Below are 16277 nucleotides of genomic sequence, written 5' to 3'. Positions count from 1 at the left end.
AGCCACAGCCTGTTCACCCTGCTAGCATCTAGAAGTAGGAGACAGTACGAGTGCATCAAAGCTGGGACCGAGAGACTGATAAACAGCTTCTATCTCAAAGCCATCAGACTGTTAAACAGTCACCACTAGCCGGACTCCGCCCAGTACCCTTCCCTGAACCTTAGTCACTGTTACAAGACTGGCTTCCAAACGGTACTCTACCCTGCACCTTAGAAACTGCTTTGCCATATGTACATAGGGTCATTGAACACTAGTCACTTTAATAATGTTTACATACTGTTTTACTCACTTTATATGTATATACATAGTCATGGCTCATCAGTATTTATATACTGTCCATACTGTCTATACAAACCATTATATACAGTGCATTCGGAAAGTATTCAGACCCCTTGATGTTTCTACAACTTGTTTGGTGTCCACCTGTGGTAAAATCAATTGCATGGACATGATTTGGAAAGGCACACACCTGTCTATATAAGGTCCCACAGTTGACAGTGTATGTCAGAGCAAAATCCAAGCCATAAGGTTGAAGAAATTGTCCGTACTGCTCAGAGACAGGATTGTGTCAAGGCAAAGATCTGGGGAAGGGTACCAACAATTTCTTTAGCATTGAAGGTCCCCAAGTACACCGTGGCCTCCATCATTCTTAAATGGAAGCCGTTTGGAACCACCAAGACTCTTCCTAGAGCTGACTGCCTGGCCAAACTGAGCAATCGGGGGAGAAGGGCCTTGGTCAGGGAGGTGACCAAGAGCCCGATGGTCACTCTTACAGTGCCCCAGAGTTTCTCTGTGGAGATGGGAGAACCTTCCAGAAGATCAACCATCTCTGCAGCACTCAACCAATCAGGCCTTTTTGGTATGGTATTTCACTGCACCCGCTATAATGTCTGCTAAACTGAGTATGCGACCAATAAACTTTGATTTTGATTTGATCAACTTTGATTTGAGAACCTGAATTCAAATCTTTGAAAGAAAGTGACAGCCTCCTCACCACATTTGTGGTGGTTCAGAACTCTATAGCAGGGTTAGCATTAGTTTTCAGTAATCTGCCTTTACAAAATGAAAACCATCAAAAATCTGTTTTAAAACATTTCACCTGCGTTTTATATTGAAAGTCTGTGTTTTTTTTGCTTCAATAGAGTAATAAGGGGCATGCAACTATAGTTTTTTTTCACACAAAATACATTAGTGCAACATATTCATCAGGAAATAATTCATCAGATGACAACAGTCGGCTGCAGCCACACATGTCAATCAGCTGTCATGATGTTGCCCTCTTTGAGTACAGCGAGCACCATCCCCCGCTCTTTGCTTCTACAACCAGACTGCTGTGGGCAGAGTGAGGTCGTATATTCCTAAGGAAGATCCTGCCTCATGGACACACAGTTATAGAGAGTAGTTTCATGGAGACAAAGGAAATCCTTCCACCTCACAGAACGTGAGGTACGAACAAATTTCATGTTCCAGAGAAAGTGTAAAAGATCGGTGAAGAATCCAGCTACGAATTGGTGCGTTTGTCACAACTTGGGAAGCTCAAGAGAGACGGTGTGGCAACATTACCATAACGCTGTTTATATAATAGCCTCAGATATGAGGTTTACATCTAATTGTTGAATAAGATGAATGATTGAGGATGATACAGTTTGAATAATGGTGTAATATGATTGTGGACTGTCTAATGAAGAAAATACAATTCCCTTTTGATTTGAACTAAATCAGAGGCCATTCTGTATAAAACCCCACTTTGAGAAATTATCAGAAGACCATGTTTTTCTCCATTAGGAGGGGGACTAAAGGTTGTAGACCATTGCTGAATCTTTTAACCATACCACGTGGTTAGAACTCAGACTATCGATACCGACAGAATAAGAACAAGTCTTTGATACTAATTACTAGTCTGCAGCTAGGAATTCGGCATCAATTGAACGCGAATAACGACAACCACCGAAACATCTATTCTATAACGAATGTCACTCTGAACAATCTCCACTAACCGCAACCGAGAGAGACGGACAATTCTGCAAAAGAAATGAACTTTTCACCAGCGATCAAGACGACAAACTGAGCGTAAATATATATATTGATTGCAATTGTTCCCGAATGAGTGAGCGTTCATGTGTAAGGGATTAGCATTTTTATTGTTATAATTAACTTTGTAGGGACTTCTTAGTCGACCCCCCCCCCCCCCCCCCCCCATTGCCCCTTTGTCTAACAAGCTGCCATGCCTGTTCAGCCCACTAGGGCACATTCTATCATTTCATGTAACCATATTTACTGTGTGTTTATGCATTTCTGTGAATTACTTAGTAATAAATAAATGATTTAAGACAATTGTATGGATGACTCATAGTGAAGACTGGGTTAGTGCAGATAACCAACAATTTACGATGTTTGGAATGAGACTAACGTGAGGTAAAATAAATAAATCATTAATCAGACTATTGATCAGATATGAAAATATCTGAAAGGTTATATTGGGAAATTATAACTTTGTAATCTGAATACTTTCCTTGGTGCCCCTATTTCCTAGTTAATTACAGGTACACGATTCATTACTTTGATCGCGTTATACTAATTACTGGGAATCTTTGATAAAACTATGTCTTCAATTTAATGATAGTAAAGACAAGACACAGCTTATAATGAAAAAGCAAGGTATTTTTGCAAAAACAATGCATGACCATCATATTTCTAAGGCTTATCATAGAAATAATGTAGCCAGCTATATTTCCTAATGTTTTGCTTGAAGTTAATATTTCAATTTAACTTGCTGCCGGAAAGAAACTACACCTGAGGAAAGTACACGGAGAAAAGAAGTCTGCACGTCAGTCAGAGTGCTGTCTGGTAATCCAATGACTCGAGCAAAAATATTTCATAGAAGTGGAGAAGTGCAACTGAAGCACAAAATTAGTCCTTTTACATTCATGATCTGGTGCGAACCCTGACTGAACCGAGCAGAATTTACAATAAGAATAATTTTAAATCTGCATTTACAAAACGCACTAAGTAATTTTTTCAGGGTTTTATCTTTCCTTTTCTGCGTGAAAAACTCAGAATCCTGCGTTATCGCGACACCTGCGCCATATTAATCCGCCTTTTAGGATCCTGACGGTTTCTCCGATTTTGGGATTAAAGTGCCTGGATGTTGCGAGCCTGGGGTTTGTATGCTGGGTAGAGCAGTGCACAGTCCTGTCTGGTACAGAGCTCAAACACATTGTTCTGTAATGCTGAGATCAGCAGAGCTGAGGCTCCCAGGATAGCACAGGTGGATAAAGGGCTCATCTTCATAGGAAAAGTTACTCAGAGGAGTTCCATACCAACCATATCCATACATAACACTGTGGAGGAAATGTCACATTTCAACTCCATCCTCTGCAAGTAGTAGAAGTTTTAGTTGTATTAATTGTTGTCTGGTATAGACAATCTGCCTGCACATACACACACATACCCACAAACATGCCGAATGCACACGTGTACACACACACACACACACACACACACACACACACACACACACACACACACACACACACACACCTCTCCACAGGCATGTCTGTGTATAGAGATTACAAGCTGGTGAAGCAGTCAACTTCTCTAAGCCCCCTGTGTGTCACTGGCTTTACAGTGCTCTGCCGAGGAGACCAGAAGAAGCACCAAATCCCTCCACTCTGGAGTCTATCATTGCCCATCTCCCAACACAAACACACTACTAAATCTGTCTAAGTCAGGGGAGCGGTGGATCTAACCAAGCCTAATGTATTCCTTCAGTCCAATAGTTGAGTGAGGGGCCATTGTATTAATCTGCTTACTCTACTTCCAACCTACTGGGACTAGCTGCTTAGTGAGGAACTTCCCCTGAATGTAGGGAAGTTGGTTTCAACATTCTAAAATGTCTGAAAAAGGGTGTGTACTTTTAAAGTCAGGCTTCTCAGACAGACTTACTATACAGCTGGAGCTAGATTGGCACATGGATAAAATGTCCAAAAGACACAGACATTCTCCTATTTGCTGAAGGGACAAAGACAGACAGACAAACAGATGGATAGACGTCTATATAGCAGCCATCTCCTACTCTAGTCTTACTACCTCATCTTTCACATCATGTCTTAATTCTTTACCTGCTCCTCTTTCCATCATCAGTCTTCTCTACCTTCTCCCTCATTGTTGGGATTACCCTACAGGATGAGATGTCAGGACAGGGAAGAAAACCATCTCCCTGCCAGATACCAGCATGTTCTTAGGAGTTTAAACATAGTCTCCACACAAACACAGCAATCCTGTTATCATCAACAATAACCTGCCTATTCAGGAGAGATCTGTTGAGTGAGTGCGGTCCGAGGTAAGAGTCTGTGGTGGTACCCTCGTTGCCCAGCGACTTGCATTTAGCCAAGGTGCCTGTAAAGATAGTCGCTAGTGAAAATCTACACACTCATTGCACAGTCTTCACATTTTGCTGCCTTAAAATGTAATCTGCCAAACCTACAGATCTACACAACCTACTCCACATTTTCAGTGAAAGAAAAAGTAAAGAACATTTTCTAAATTAATAACAAAAAAATTAAGATGTGTTGATTGCGTATGTCTTCACACCCCAGAGTTAATACTCGATGGAAGCACCTTTGGCAGCAATTACAGCTGAGACTAATTTTGTATAAGTTTCTACCATCCTTGCACAACTCTTAGGGCAACATTGTTATTGTCAAAATTGTTTAAAGGTGCACAATTGCTCCGCCATTTCCTGGTTACAAAAATTTGAATAGTTTGCCTAATTTCAGTTTATGTGGAAAAAGAAGCAAGTATAGTGTAGAGAATCATTATATAATCTGAACTGCTGTGAAATATATTTTCCATAACCCAAAATATTGTATTGTTAGCTCTTTGAAGCTTAAAAATGGGAAGCAAAGAAATAGTGCACATAGAACAGATCTACCACTTCTTAGACTTGCTTTCAATAAGAATGACAGATCTATAACTCATATTTCTATGTGAATTCACCCAAAAAGTTACATATTGCAGCTTTAAGATCAGTAAATCAAATCAAATCATATATGATTATGACTGCGACTGGATCATTCAGGAACACACCTCCCCTTGGAAAGCCATTCTGGTGTGTCTTTGGTATTTAAGTTTGTGTAATTGTCCTGCTGAATAATAAAACACATTGTATTTTTTCAGAATACGATGGGTGTTCTGTGCATTTCAATCACCGATGAAGGCAGTAGGTTACTTAAGACAGAAACGATACAAGGGAGGTTGGTTGGGGAGGGGACGGGTGGGCGTATAACGTGAAGGTCTAGCAACCCAAACGCGTGTTCGAATCACGATGGACAACTTTAGCATTTTAACTAATAAGCAACTTTACAACTATGTGCTACTTTTTTAGCTACTTAGCTAGCATGTTAGCTAACCTTAACCATGTAAATACCCTAACCTTAACCCCTAACCCCTAGCCAAGCTAATGTGAGCTACAACACATTTTAATTCTTAATGAAGAAAATGTTCTACTTGACACAAATGCGTTAGGAAGAAAATTGTGTGGTAGACATGAAAATTGTGTATTCAACACAATGCTTTATGAAGAAAATCCTGTGGTGGACATGAAAAAATGTACTTTTTTGTGTGCCCGTCACGAATTTCAAATAAGTCATGTGTCTATTTCACAATAATCTGTGATAGTGTGTTGCCTTTACATGACGGTGCCACCTGGCAATACCTGAAAAATACAGAGGGTCACCAACATTGATTTCACTCCACATTACTGATCTGTATGACAAAGTGAAAAGGAAGCCATCCATTCTTTTTGCAACAAGGCCATTAAGTAATACTGCAAGACAACACAGCAAAGAAATGAAAGTGTTTTGCCTAAATTAAAACTGCAAGTTTGAGTCTAATTTAATACAACACAGAGCGAAACCCTCTGTATTTTCAAGTATTGTGGTGGCAGCATCATGTTATGGGTATGCTTGTCATCGGCAGGGACAGGATAATTTGTCAGGATCAAATAACCCACAGTCTTCTGTAAATCTTACCTTGGGATATATGTAGTTACATTTTTCAGAGGGACAATTGCACACGTTACTGACAAAGACACACCAGAATGGCTTTCCGAGAGTTGTGAATGTTCCTGAGCGGTCCAGTCTTAGTCCTGACTTACATTTTTGGTTTGAATATTGCTGCCCATAAATGATTCCCAATCACATTAACTGAGCTTGAGCAATTTTGACAAAAACAAGAGTTGTGCAAAGTTGGTAGAATCTTATACAAAATTATTCACAGCTGTAATGGCTCCCAAAGGTGCTTCCACCAAGTATTAGCTCTGGGGTGTGAAGACATACACAATCAAGACATTTTTGTTATTTTATTTTTTTATTAATTAGGAAAATGTTCTGTGTAGATCTGTAGTCGAAAAAATCTAATGTAATCCCTTTTTACATTTCATTTTAAGGCAATATAATTTGAAGACTGTGCAAGGGGTGTGTAAACTTTCACTAGGCACTGTAAGTCTCCCAGTCTCAGTTCAATGTGGCATTGGTTTATAATTCTCTTGAAGTTTCCCAAGCAAGCGATGGAAAATGGAGGAAAAAACACTATCAGGGTCCCAGTTATCTCTCCTTTTCTGCTCTCCTGACCATCTCTCTATCCGCCGAGCTGCCACCATGACGCCCCGTTTCCCATCACAGCCTCGTAGCTGGTGGCCTTGGTGGCCTTGGCTTTTTCTAAGCTCGTTAAACTAACATACGCTGCTGAGTGTGTCGAGGAAAGATAACGCATACAAATAAAGATATGATTGCTCTTTTTTTTCTTAATATTCTTTCTTAATCCCTTTTCTTTTATGTCACCATTATTGGGAATGTAAGGGTATGGTGTTCTGTTTCCAGGCATAGTGTCTATTCACATCCAGACTCAGGGCTCTCTTTCTCTCTCTGACCTACAGTGCAGGCTGGGCTGGACTACAGTGTTGTCCAGTTATTCTGAGGGTATCAAAGGCATCATCTTGTCTCCTACTGTTCCCCCTGCGCAGTTGTGAGTGGAGAGCTTGTTGACAGTGATATGAGAACCAAGTGGGAAGCAGAGGTTATTGACCCAGAGTGGATCTTCTTATGTGACTCTTTCATTCACTCCTTGTCTCAGATAATATGTCCTCCTAGTTTGGGTGATGAGGATTTAAAAGACTGTTAATAAGTATATGTTTAACCGATTTAACAGGATTTAGAAACAATTCAATTCAGTTACAATAGGAACTGACTTTGAGATGAGGCTTGCACATCTGGTCAACATTATCAACCACATTGTCTGGTGAAGATACACAACATACGAAAGTATGCGGACACCCCTTCAAATTAGTAGATTCTGCAATTTCAGCAACACCCGTTTCTGACAGGTGTATAAAATTGAGCACACAGCCATGCAATCTCCATAGACAAGCATTGGCAGTAGAATGGCCTTACTGAAGAGGTCAGTGATGTTCAATATGGCAACATTATAGGATTCCAACAAGTCAGTTTGTCAAATTTCTGCTCTGCTAGAGTTGCCCCGGTCAACTAAGTGCTGTTATTGTGAAGTGGAAATGTCTAGGAGCAACATCAGCTCAACCGCAAAGTGGTAGGCCACACAAGCTCACAGAACGGGACCGCCGAGTGCTGAAGCGCGTAGCGCTTGCAACACTCACTACCGGGTTCCAAAGTGCTTCTAGAAGCAATGTCAGCACAATAACTGAATCTGGGTTTGGCAGATGCCAGGAGAACGCCACCTGCCCCAATACATGGTGACAACTGTTAAGTGGAGAAGGAATAATAGTCTGGGGCTGTTTTTCATGGTTCGGGCTAGGCCCCTTAGTTCCAGTGAAGGGAAATCTTGACGCTACAGCATACATTGACATTCTAGATGATTCTGTGCGTCCAACTTTGTGGCAACAGTTTGGGGAAGGCCCTTTCCTGTTTCAGCATGACAATTCCCCCGTGCACAAAGCGAGGTCCATAGAGCAATGGTTTGTCAAGGTCAGTGGCCTGCACAGAGCCCTGACCTCAACCCCATTGAACACTTTTGGGATGAATTGGAATTCCGACTGTGAGCCAGGCCTAATCATCCATCATCAGTGCCCGACCTCACTAATGCTCTTGTGGCTGAATTGAAGCAAGTCCCCGCAGCAATGTTCCAACATCTAGTGGAAAGCCTTCCCAGAAGAGTGGAGGCTGTTATAGCAGCAAAGTGGGGACAAACAACATATGAATGCACATGATTTTGGAATGAAATGTTTGACAAGCAGATGTCCAAATACTTTTAGTCATGTAGTGTATCAAACTAGGACAAGGTTTTCACAAGGATTCTCACTCTTAATGATGCTATTTGAATAATGGGGAACCAACAGTAGCTCATGGAGAAATCCTGCCTGGTCAGCAGAAATACTAAAAGCTAAACTTGAAAGTCAAGCAGCTGTAATCTGTGTGAGAAAGTGATAACTGTAACTCTCCTTCTTTATTGTCATGCAGATGACACTAATTCTATTATATTTCATTACAAGCTGTCATCAGAATAATGTGCTTGTTCTTCTTATTTAGTTTGAGTTTTATTTAACCTTTATAAAAAATAAACAAATTCAAGAAAGACCTGGCCTTTTTACTGTATTTCTCTTCACTGAAACCCTCGTCAGATCTTAATACTATGATACTATGTTCCATTCCTGTTTGATTGAAAATTATATGTATTTGGGGTCCCTAGTGCTAGAAACGCCCTTCCTGTTCCAAACCATTTTGTACATCTGGGTTAGTGATCCAGCAACCTCACCTGACAAAACAATTCCCTTAGTAGGTTGCATTAGCAGGGAGCGCCCTTCACCTCCACTCACCTGTATCCTGATTTGATTATGTTGTCCAATTAATTTGATTTGAGATGCATATCTCTGGTTATCCAGAAGGCATTGGCTTTAATTAGCAATCATGAAAAATAAGCTATTTGGTTGTAAGCCAGCATTTCCCAAACTCGGCCTGGGGATCCCAAGGGGGGCATGTTTTGGTTTTTGCCCTATCACTGCACAGCTGATTCAAATAGCCAAACCTTGATGATTAGTAGATTATTTGAATCAGCCGTATAGTGCTATGGCAAAAACCAAAACGTGCTCCCAGGGTGGGACCCAGGACCGAGTTTGGGAACCGCTGTTGTAAGCTTTCACCTTTGGTTGAGTCACCAAATTGGCATCTATAACGATAACTTTTTCATGAAATGTTTTTAGTTTTCTTTGAAAAGCTTTAATTAAAAAAAAAGTGTTACTTTCAAGTGTGGAAAGTTTGTCTTTCAAGAGTTACATGTAGTGGTGGTTTCTATCCAATAGTAGTGATGGCTTTGGATGTCAAGGTCAGACATATTAGCTGCAGTGTTACGTGTAGTGATTGCTATAGAAAAAGTGTCAGGTAACAGTGTTGAAAAGGATCTGGTTGTGATTTGGAGTGAAAGGGCTGACAGGTAATCTAGTCTGGCTCCACTGACCAGACATGTCAGGCTGTAGACGTAAGAGTGTCAGCCCAGGCTCTTTTCTCTCCTCCACTCCCACTTTGTCCCTCTCTCTATACCTCTCTAACTCAGACATCTTGTTCTGTAATCAGTGCTGAGGGTTGGCCTCCTGTCCGTGGCGGCGGGAAAGAGCACTGAGGCGATTGTTGCCATGCCTACCTAAGGCACACTGTGGCTTGACCACACACATGCATAGGCACACTGCGCGCACTCACACATCATTGTAAGTAAGCATTTCACTGTAAGGTGTAGACTCCACCTGTTGTATTCGGCGCATGTGACAAATACACATTTGATTTGATTTGATTTGACATCCGCGTTCCCTCTGCAAAAACACAGGAATCACTGGTGTGTGAAACGCTTAAACATGTAGAGTTTTTCCTTGTTTTTCTCTTTAGTTTTTTGGTCTGCATACAAGGAGATTTACTTCCTGTCCTAATGAGTAAACTAGTCAAGCCTACCGCTGTACAGAGGGCAAGCCATTCTGAAAATCCATATTAACTACAGTAAGCATCTGGTGTCATTGTGTTCTCCACTTTTATTTGTTGCACTGTGGAGAAAATAGCAGACCATCAGATTGTTGTTTTGAGAAAAAGAACAGTCCATAGCAGCCTAGAGAGGTATAGAGCTATGCTTCAGTGACATGTAGTTCCTCGTCTCCTGCTGAACTCTGATATGTGAGGGCTTGGGCAGGAGTTGGGGAAGCGTTTCTGGGAGTTGGGAAAGGGTTTAAGCGGGCGGGAGACAGCGAGCTAATTACTGTCTGCTGTGTTTTACTTTGCCACACTGCTGAGTGTCGTCTTTGAAGCTCACCTCCCTTCTTCTGTCTCTCTCCCTCCTCCCTTTCCCTTTCTCCCTCCCCCATGTGTTTCTCCCTGTAGGCATTGCCATCGCCAGTGCCCTGATTGACACCTCGCAGCAGAAACCTGGAGACTTCAAAGATAAGTATCATGGCCTGAAGAACCGCAAACTGCACGCAGTAACACATCAGGGGACCTGTGTTTGAACCGCCTGACCAAAAGGGGAGCCTGAATGCACCTGAAAGGACCGCGAACGCTTCTGTTTTATGATGAGTTCTTGCTCTATTTTTATCAGTCTTTCAACAACCCGGCGTGCTGAAGTGAACCTGGTGATAACAGAATCCCTTTATTGAGATGTTGAGTGTCAGCAAGCAAAGTGTGCCTCATCCCCACGCCCTGTAATGTTGTTTTTTTCCCCAGAGTGACTTGTCTGCTCTCTGGTTGGATCTCTGCCCAGCCCAGCTGGAGGGTTCTGGACATCCCATTGGCTCTCTGCCATGAAGTTTGTAGTCTGCACTTCCTCCCTGTGAACACATCTCCTTAAGAGTTCAGGAAGAGCAGGTCGCCACTGGAAGTTTGAATGTCATTGTGACATGAGTCTGAAAGAACAATGCCAAGGGCCTCTTGCTGGTGAGATGTGTGCTCATTTTGATACAAAGATAAAAGCTCTTTTAAGTTCAATCCAGGCTAGATGAACAGAGCAGCGTATGGGTCTAGATAGAATAGCTTGTGACTTGACTATATGGTTGCCTCACTCTGAGGTAATGTATCCTGTGCTGAGGATTCCTCCCATGACTTAGCCTACCAGCAGTACAGCATGTCATGGCCTAATGAAGAAGTCGGATGCAAAGAACAGCGGGAAAAAAGGAAGAAAACTGGTGTCAGTATTGAAACATGCCTGTGTTTGTTATGTTTAACTTCATTGTCAAAGAGCAATGGCATAACATTTAGAATGGCATTTAAATGCATGTCCTCTCCATGTGTCCAAAATTATTAGCACCCTTGATAAAGATGAGCAAAAAATACTGCATAAAATTAATAATACATAATACTGTGCTATATTGTATGTATATATGAAATAAAGGAAAATTATATGATTTTATACCAATACAAATGCTCATAGAAAGAGTTTAAGTAATGAAAAACATTCTCAAAAAGATAGGGTCAAAATTATTGGCAGCCCTGTTTTGAATACCCTTTAATACCTATTATAATAATAATCAAAATAATATATGCCAAAGTTACTTAGTCGTGTGTGCATACATTTTCATATGGGTAGTCCCAGCGGGAACACACACAATACTTCACCTTGCAAGGATAATATGAGATTGAAGAACGCATTGGGAGGTATTTTAGACCATTCCTCCATACAGAATCTTTCCAGATCCTTATCTGCTGCCCTTTTCAATTCAAACCACAGGTGTTCGACCACAGATTTCCTGAGACAAATGACCATTGCAAAATGTTAATTTTGTGGTCAATGAACCATTTCTTTGTGGAATTTGATGTGTACATCGGGTTATTGTCTTGCTGGAAGACCCACTTCGAGCCAAGTTTCAGCCTCATGTCAGAGGCAGCCAGGTTTTTGGCTAAAATGTCCTGGTACTGGGTAAAGTTTATTATGCCATACTTAATAAGGGCCCGAGGACCAGTGGACGCAAAATAATCCCATAACATCAAAAATCCACCTTATTTTACAGTGGGTATGGGGTTATTTTCTGCGTGTGCATCCTTCTTTCAACGCCAAATCTACCACTAGTGTGCGTGGCCACATCCTATATATATATATATATATATATACTCGTTAAACGAAATATCTTTGCCTGAGCAATTGTATTAGTGTAAAATAATAGAAGTAGAAACATTTTTTTTGCGTAAAATATAGCTCAGTATTTGTATTTTCTGCTCATCTTTATCAAGGGTGGCAATCATTTTGGACCTGACCGTATGTCAAGATGTTTCAACATATTTCTCAGTATCCGTCAACACATATACTTTATACATATCAAGACTCCTTGATTTATTTAAGTATAGATTTAGAACACAAAATCATATTTTAATTGCTACTCCTTTTTTCTTTTTTTGTTGCCATATTTCATTGTGATTGTGTATGATTGTGTTTCTAAGGGAATGACAAGGGCATACAGTCATAAAACAAATAACAACCAATTGTAGCTCTAATGTTTTCTTGTACAGTATGTTAATAAGACAAAAACCAAATGATTAATTTAACCTCCATATCCAGGTCGATTAATTTGTGTAACACACTAACTCAGCTTGGATCCTGCAACTCTATTCAGCCAATACCATTCTCAGTTCCAAAATGCTACATATGTTTCCTTTCCTACTCTCTACCTGGGATTTCTTCAAGGAAGGGAGGGAGGAAGCATGCATGCATTTTTTTGGCATTTGGGCTGTTTGTTTTCTCTGTATGACTTTGAAGTTTGTTGTGTTTACACTTCTATCCGAAGCATCCTATGTTCTGTGTCACGCTTTGTCTTGTAAATCATTGTAAACAAACCCTAATAAATTATCACACTTTTAAATGTACATAGGAAATGTAGAAATGTGATAAATCTGATGTTTTCCGGTCAGGTGAACTACATATAATGTATTTTACACAGATCTGTTGAAATGTGTATGAATGAAGAGCAGCTCACCTCATTATTTTGTTCATTATGGGCATATTATGTAAAGTTACAATTAAACATTTTGATGCTTCTTCATACTGTGATTAAAACATGTCTCCTTTTGTATTTTTTTGCCTCTCAATTTTCAAGCTTTATTGATTTGTTGCACCGGATGTCAATTTGATTGGCTTACAAGCAGAGAGTACTTAAAGATACTGACATCGGACACCTTGAAAGATCCGCCAAAAGGATGTCTTGGTTTGATCGCTCAGATATAGAATGTGTGTTGATTTTGATATGTAATGTGTCTTATGCGACTTATGACACTTTCAAGACTAGGGGCTCTATTCAATCTGCGTTGCATATAGCGCAATAGAAATGTAAAGGTCGTTAAAGTTGAGCTGACATACAGTGCCTTCGGAAAGCATTCAGGCCCCTTTACTTTTTTCACATTTTATTCTAAAATTGATTCAACTGTTTTTTTCTCTCATCAATCTACACACAATACTCCATAATGACAAAGCAATTTTGAATATTTGTTATTTGTTAATAAAAATAACAAAAAAAAAAGACCTGAAATATTGACATTTACATAAGTATTCAGACCCTTTACTCAGTACTTTGTGGAAGCTCTAGATCCTCTCAAGCTCTGTCAGGTTGAATGTGGAGTGTTGCTGCACATCTATTTTTAGGTCTCTCCAGAGATGTTCGATCGGGTTCAAGTCCGGGCTCTGGCTGGGCCACTCAAGGACATTCAGAGACTTGTCCCGAAACCACTCCTGCGTTGTCTTGGCTGTGTGCTTAGGGTCGTTGTCCTGTTGGAACCTTCGCCCCAATCTGATGTCCTGAGTGCTCAGGAGGAGGTTTTCATTAAGGATCTCTCTATACTTTTCTCCATTCATCTTTGCCTCGATCCTGACATGTCTCCCAGTCCCTGCCGCTGAAAAACATCGCCCCAGCATGATGTTGCCACCACCATGCTTCACCGTAGGGATGGTGCCAGGTTTCTTCCAGACGTGATGCTTGGCATTCAGGCTAAAGAGTTCAATCTTGGTTTCATCAGACCAGAGATTCTTGTTTCTCATGGTCTGAGAGTCTTTAGGTGCCTTTTGGCAAACTCCAAGTGTGCTGGTATTTGCCTTTTACTGAGGAGTGGATTCTGTCTGGCCACTTTACCGTAAAGGTGGATTGGTGGAGTGCTGCAGAGATGGTTGTCCTTCTGGAAGTTTCTCCCATCTCCACAGAGGAACTCCATCAGGTTCTTGGTCACCACCCTACCAACGCCCTTCTCCCCCGATTGCTTAATTTGGTTGGGTGGCCAGCTCTAGGAAGAGTATTGGAGCTCTGGGGACAATTCCTTGGTTTTTGCTCTGACATGAACTGTGGGGCCTTATATAGACAGGTGTGTGCCTTTACAAATCATGTCCAATCAATTGAATTTACCACAGGTGGACTGCAATCAAGTTGTAGAAGCATCTCAAGGATGATAAATGGGAAATAGGATGCAACTGAGCTCAATTTCGAGTCTCATAGCAAAGGGTCTGAATGCTTATGTAAGTACATTTTTTTCATTTTTATATATGTGTGTGTGTGTATATATATATACAGTATATATATAAACCTGTTTTCGCTTTTTCATTATGGGGTATTGTGTGTAGATTGCTGACAATTTGTATTTGTTTAATCAATTTTAGAATAAGGCTGTAACTTAACTGTGGAAAACGTCAAGGGGTCTGAATACTTTCCGAAGTCACTGTATACAACGTTTACCGTAAATACAGTCCCCACTAATACGGGAACATTGCCTTTAATTTTAAATCACGCTGTGATGTTGAACTTTCACAATACAGATTGAATAGACCCCTTATATTTCCTCAAACATTTTCATTGAATCTCTAATGTTTGTATACTTGAGTAATCAGAGAATTGTGAAGACATTTTCATAGGGCATGGGGAGTGTAGATCTTTAAAGAATTCCCCTAGGTTCAAACTTAACAGTCCACCATCCAATGATACATGAAAGGGCTGCATACTGTCGATACTCATGCTGTCTTCGCCATTAGTAAAGAGAGATAAGTGGTGCACTTTCCTGCCATTTTAAATACAACTGTTTTTCTCAAGATAAAAGACTGTCCGTGTTGGAGTTAACAATTCAATCAATAGAAGCAGACTGCAGAGTCTCCTGTCCCACTCTTACAGTAAAAGGCCAAAGAGACCTAGGCTGGGATTCAATCTGATTGTGCGTTATACAGCGCTTGACATTTAACGGTCATTTCTGATTAAGAGGACATGTACTAATCAAAAGGGGACCATCTGGCTCTCCCAGGAGTTTGGTTGGTGCTTTAAACCGGTGAATTCAGATAATTAAAAAGGTGTGATGGGTCTGCACTCAAAAAGATGTAGCATAAAGCTTTCTTATATTTTACATGTTTAGATGTTATTATTCTTTTCACTGCATCAGGAATAGTGTGCATCTGATTTGACCAATATGTTTGATAAATCCTGATCGCTACATTCACCACTCTATTTCACTTCACGTATCAGTCTGGCATTCCTCCTTGCAGTTTGAGCCTACCTCTGTATTGCGGGGCCTTCTTCAAAACTTACTTGTCAACAATTGAATCACCTTCAACCAATCAGATGGCACAGTATTTGTCTACATTGCTTTTTATCATAAGCCGGAGAGGAAGAGGTGAAGCGAGAGGTTTCACTCCGCACAAAATCTGTCCACGAAAATAAGCCCACAAAGTGAGGAATTTATGTATGGATGTCAAAATGCAATTGCTAATTTACTACCTGGGGCTTATCTGATCTAATTGAAGTTTCGTAATGGTTGACTTGTTACGAATGCACTGATATGTGGACATGTGGTATTTTGGCAACTTCTATATCGGAGCCTGTTGTATAGAGATAGATAGAGGACTGATCATGGATATAAGTTTTGGCATGGACATTGCCATTGATGGCTTCCACCTTTCTAAAGTAGTCAAATGGGTGGGGATTCCTATGAGTTGGGAGCAATCAGCCAATGAAGAAGAAGAGAAATGACTACTTTAAAATGCAGATGCCCATGATGAGCCCTCTATCTATCTCTATGCCCTGTTGTTCAGAAGCGTATCTGCCATCTCATTGGCTAGAATGGTCCCTTTGAGGACATGTATTTCCATTGTTAAAGCGGTCACTTGAATATCTTGTCAATATAATAGACAATATTTGCTTAAACGCACTCTCGGTTTCTCAGAGGACACTGATTAGACCAGCCATTTTTTTTTTGTCTTTTCCAGCTGCCCATTTATTGAGAAAGTCACACACGCATATGCATTTCTACTGTGAATAT

At 40.6% G+C, this 16277-nt stretch overlaps 1 protein-coding gene across 1 annotated transcript in view; it reads left to right on the top strand.

Moving 5' to 3' along the window:
• LOC110502559 (attractin-like protein 1) overlaps positions 1-13050 on the top strand; it is a 350265-nt gene extending 337215 nt beyond the window's left edge. The window contains exon 30 of the mRNA XM_021580677.3: positions 10392-13050. Coding sequence (XP_021436352.2) covers positions 10392-10516 — 125 coding nt within the window. The 3' untranslated portion in view covers positions 10517-13050. The remainder of the gene's footprint in view (positions 1-10391) is intronic.
• Positions 13051-16277: the final 3227 nt, after the last annotated feature.

This window comes from Oncorhynchus mykiss, chromosome 23 (genome assembly GCF_057628025.1).
Source record: "Oncorhynchus mykiss isolate SJ-2025 chromosome 23, ASM5762802v1, whole genome shotgun sequence".
Lineage (NCBI taxonomy): Eukaryota > Metazoa > Chordata > Actinopteri > Salmoniformes > Salmonidae > Oncorhynchus > Oncorhynchus mykiss.
Note: the sequence above shows the minus strand (reverse complement) of the source record. Positions and strands in the feature narration are given on the sequence as shown.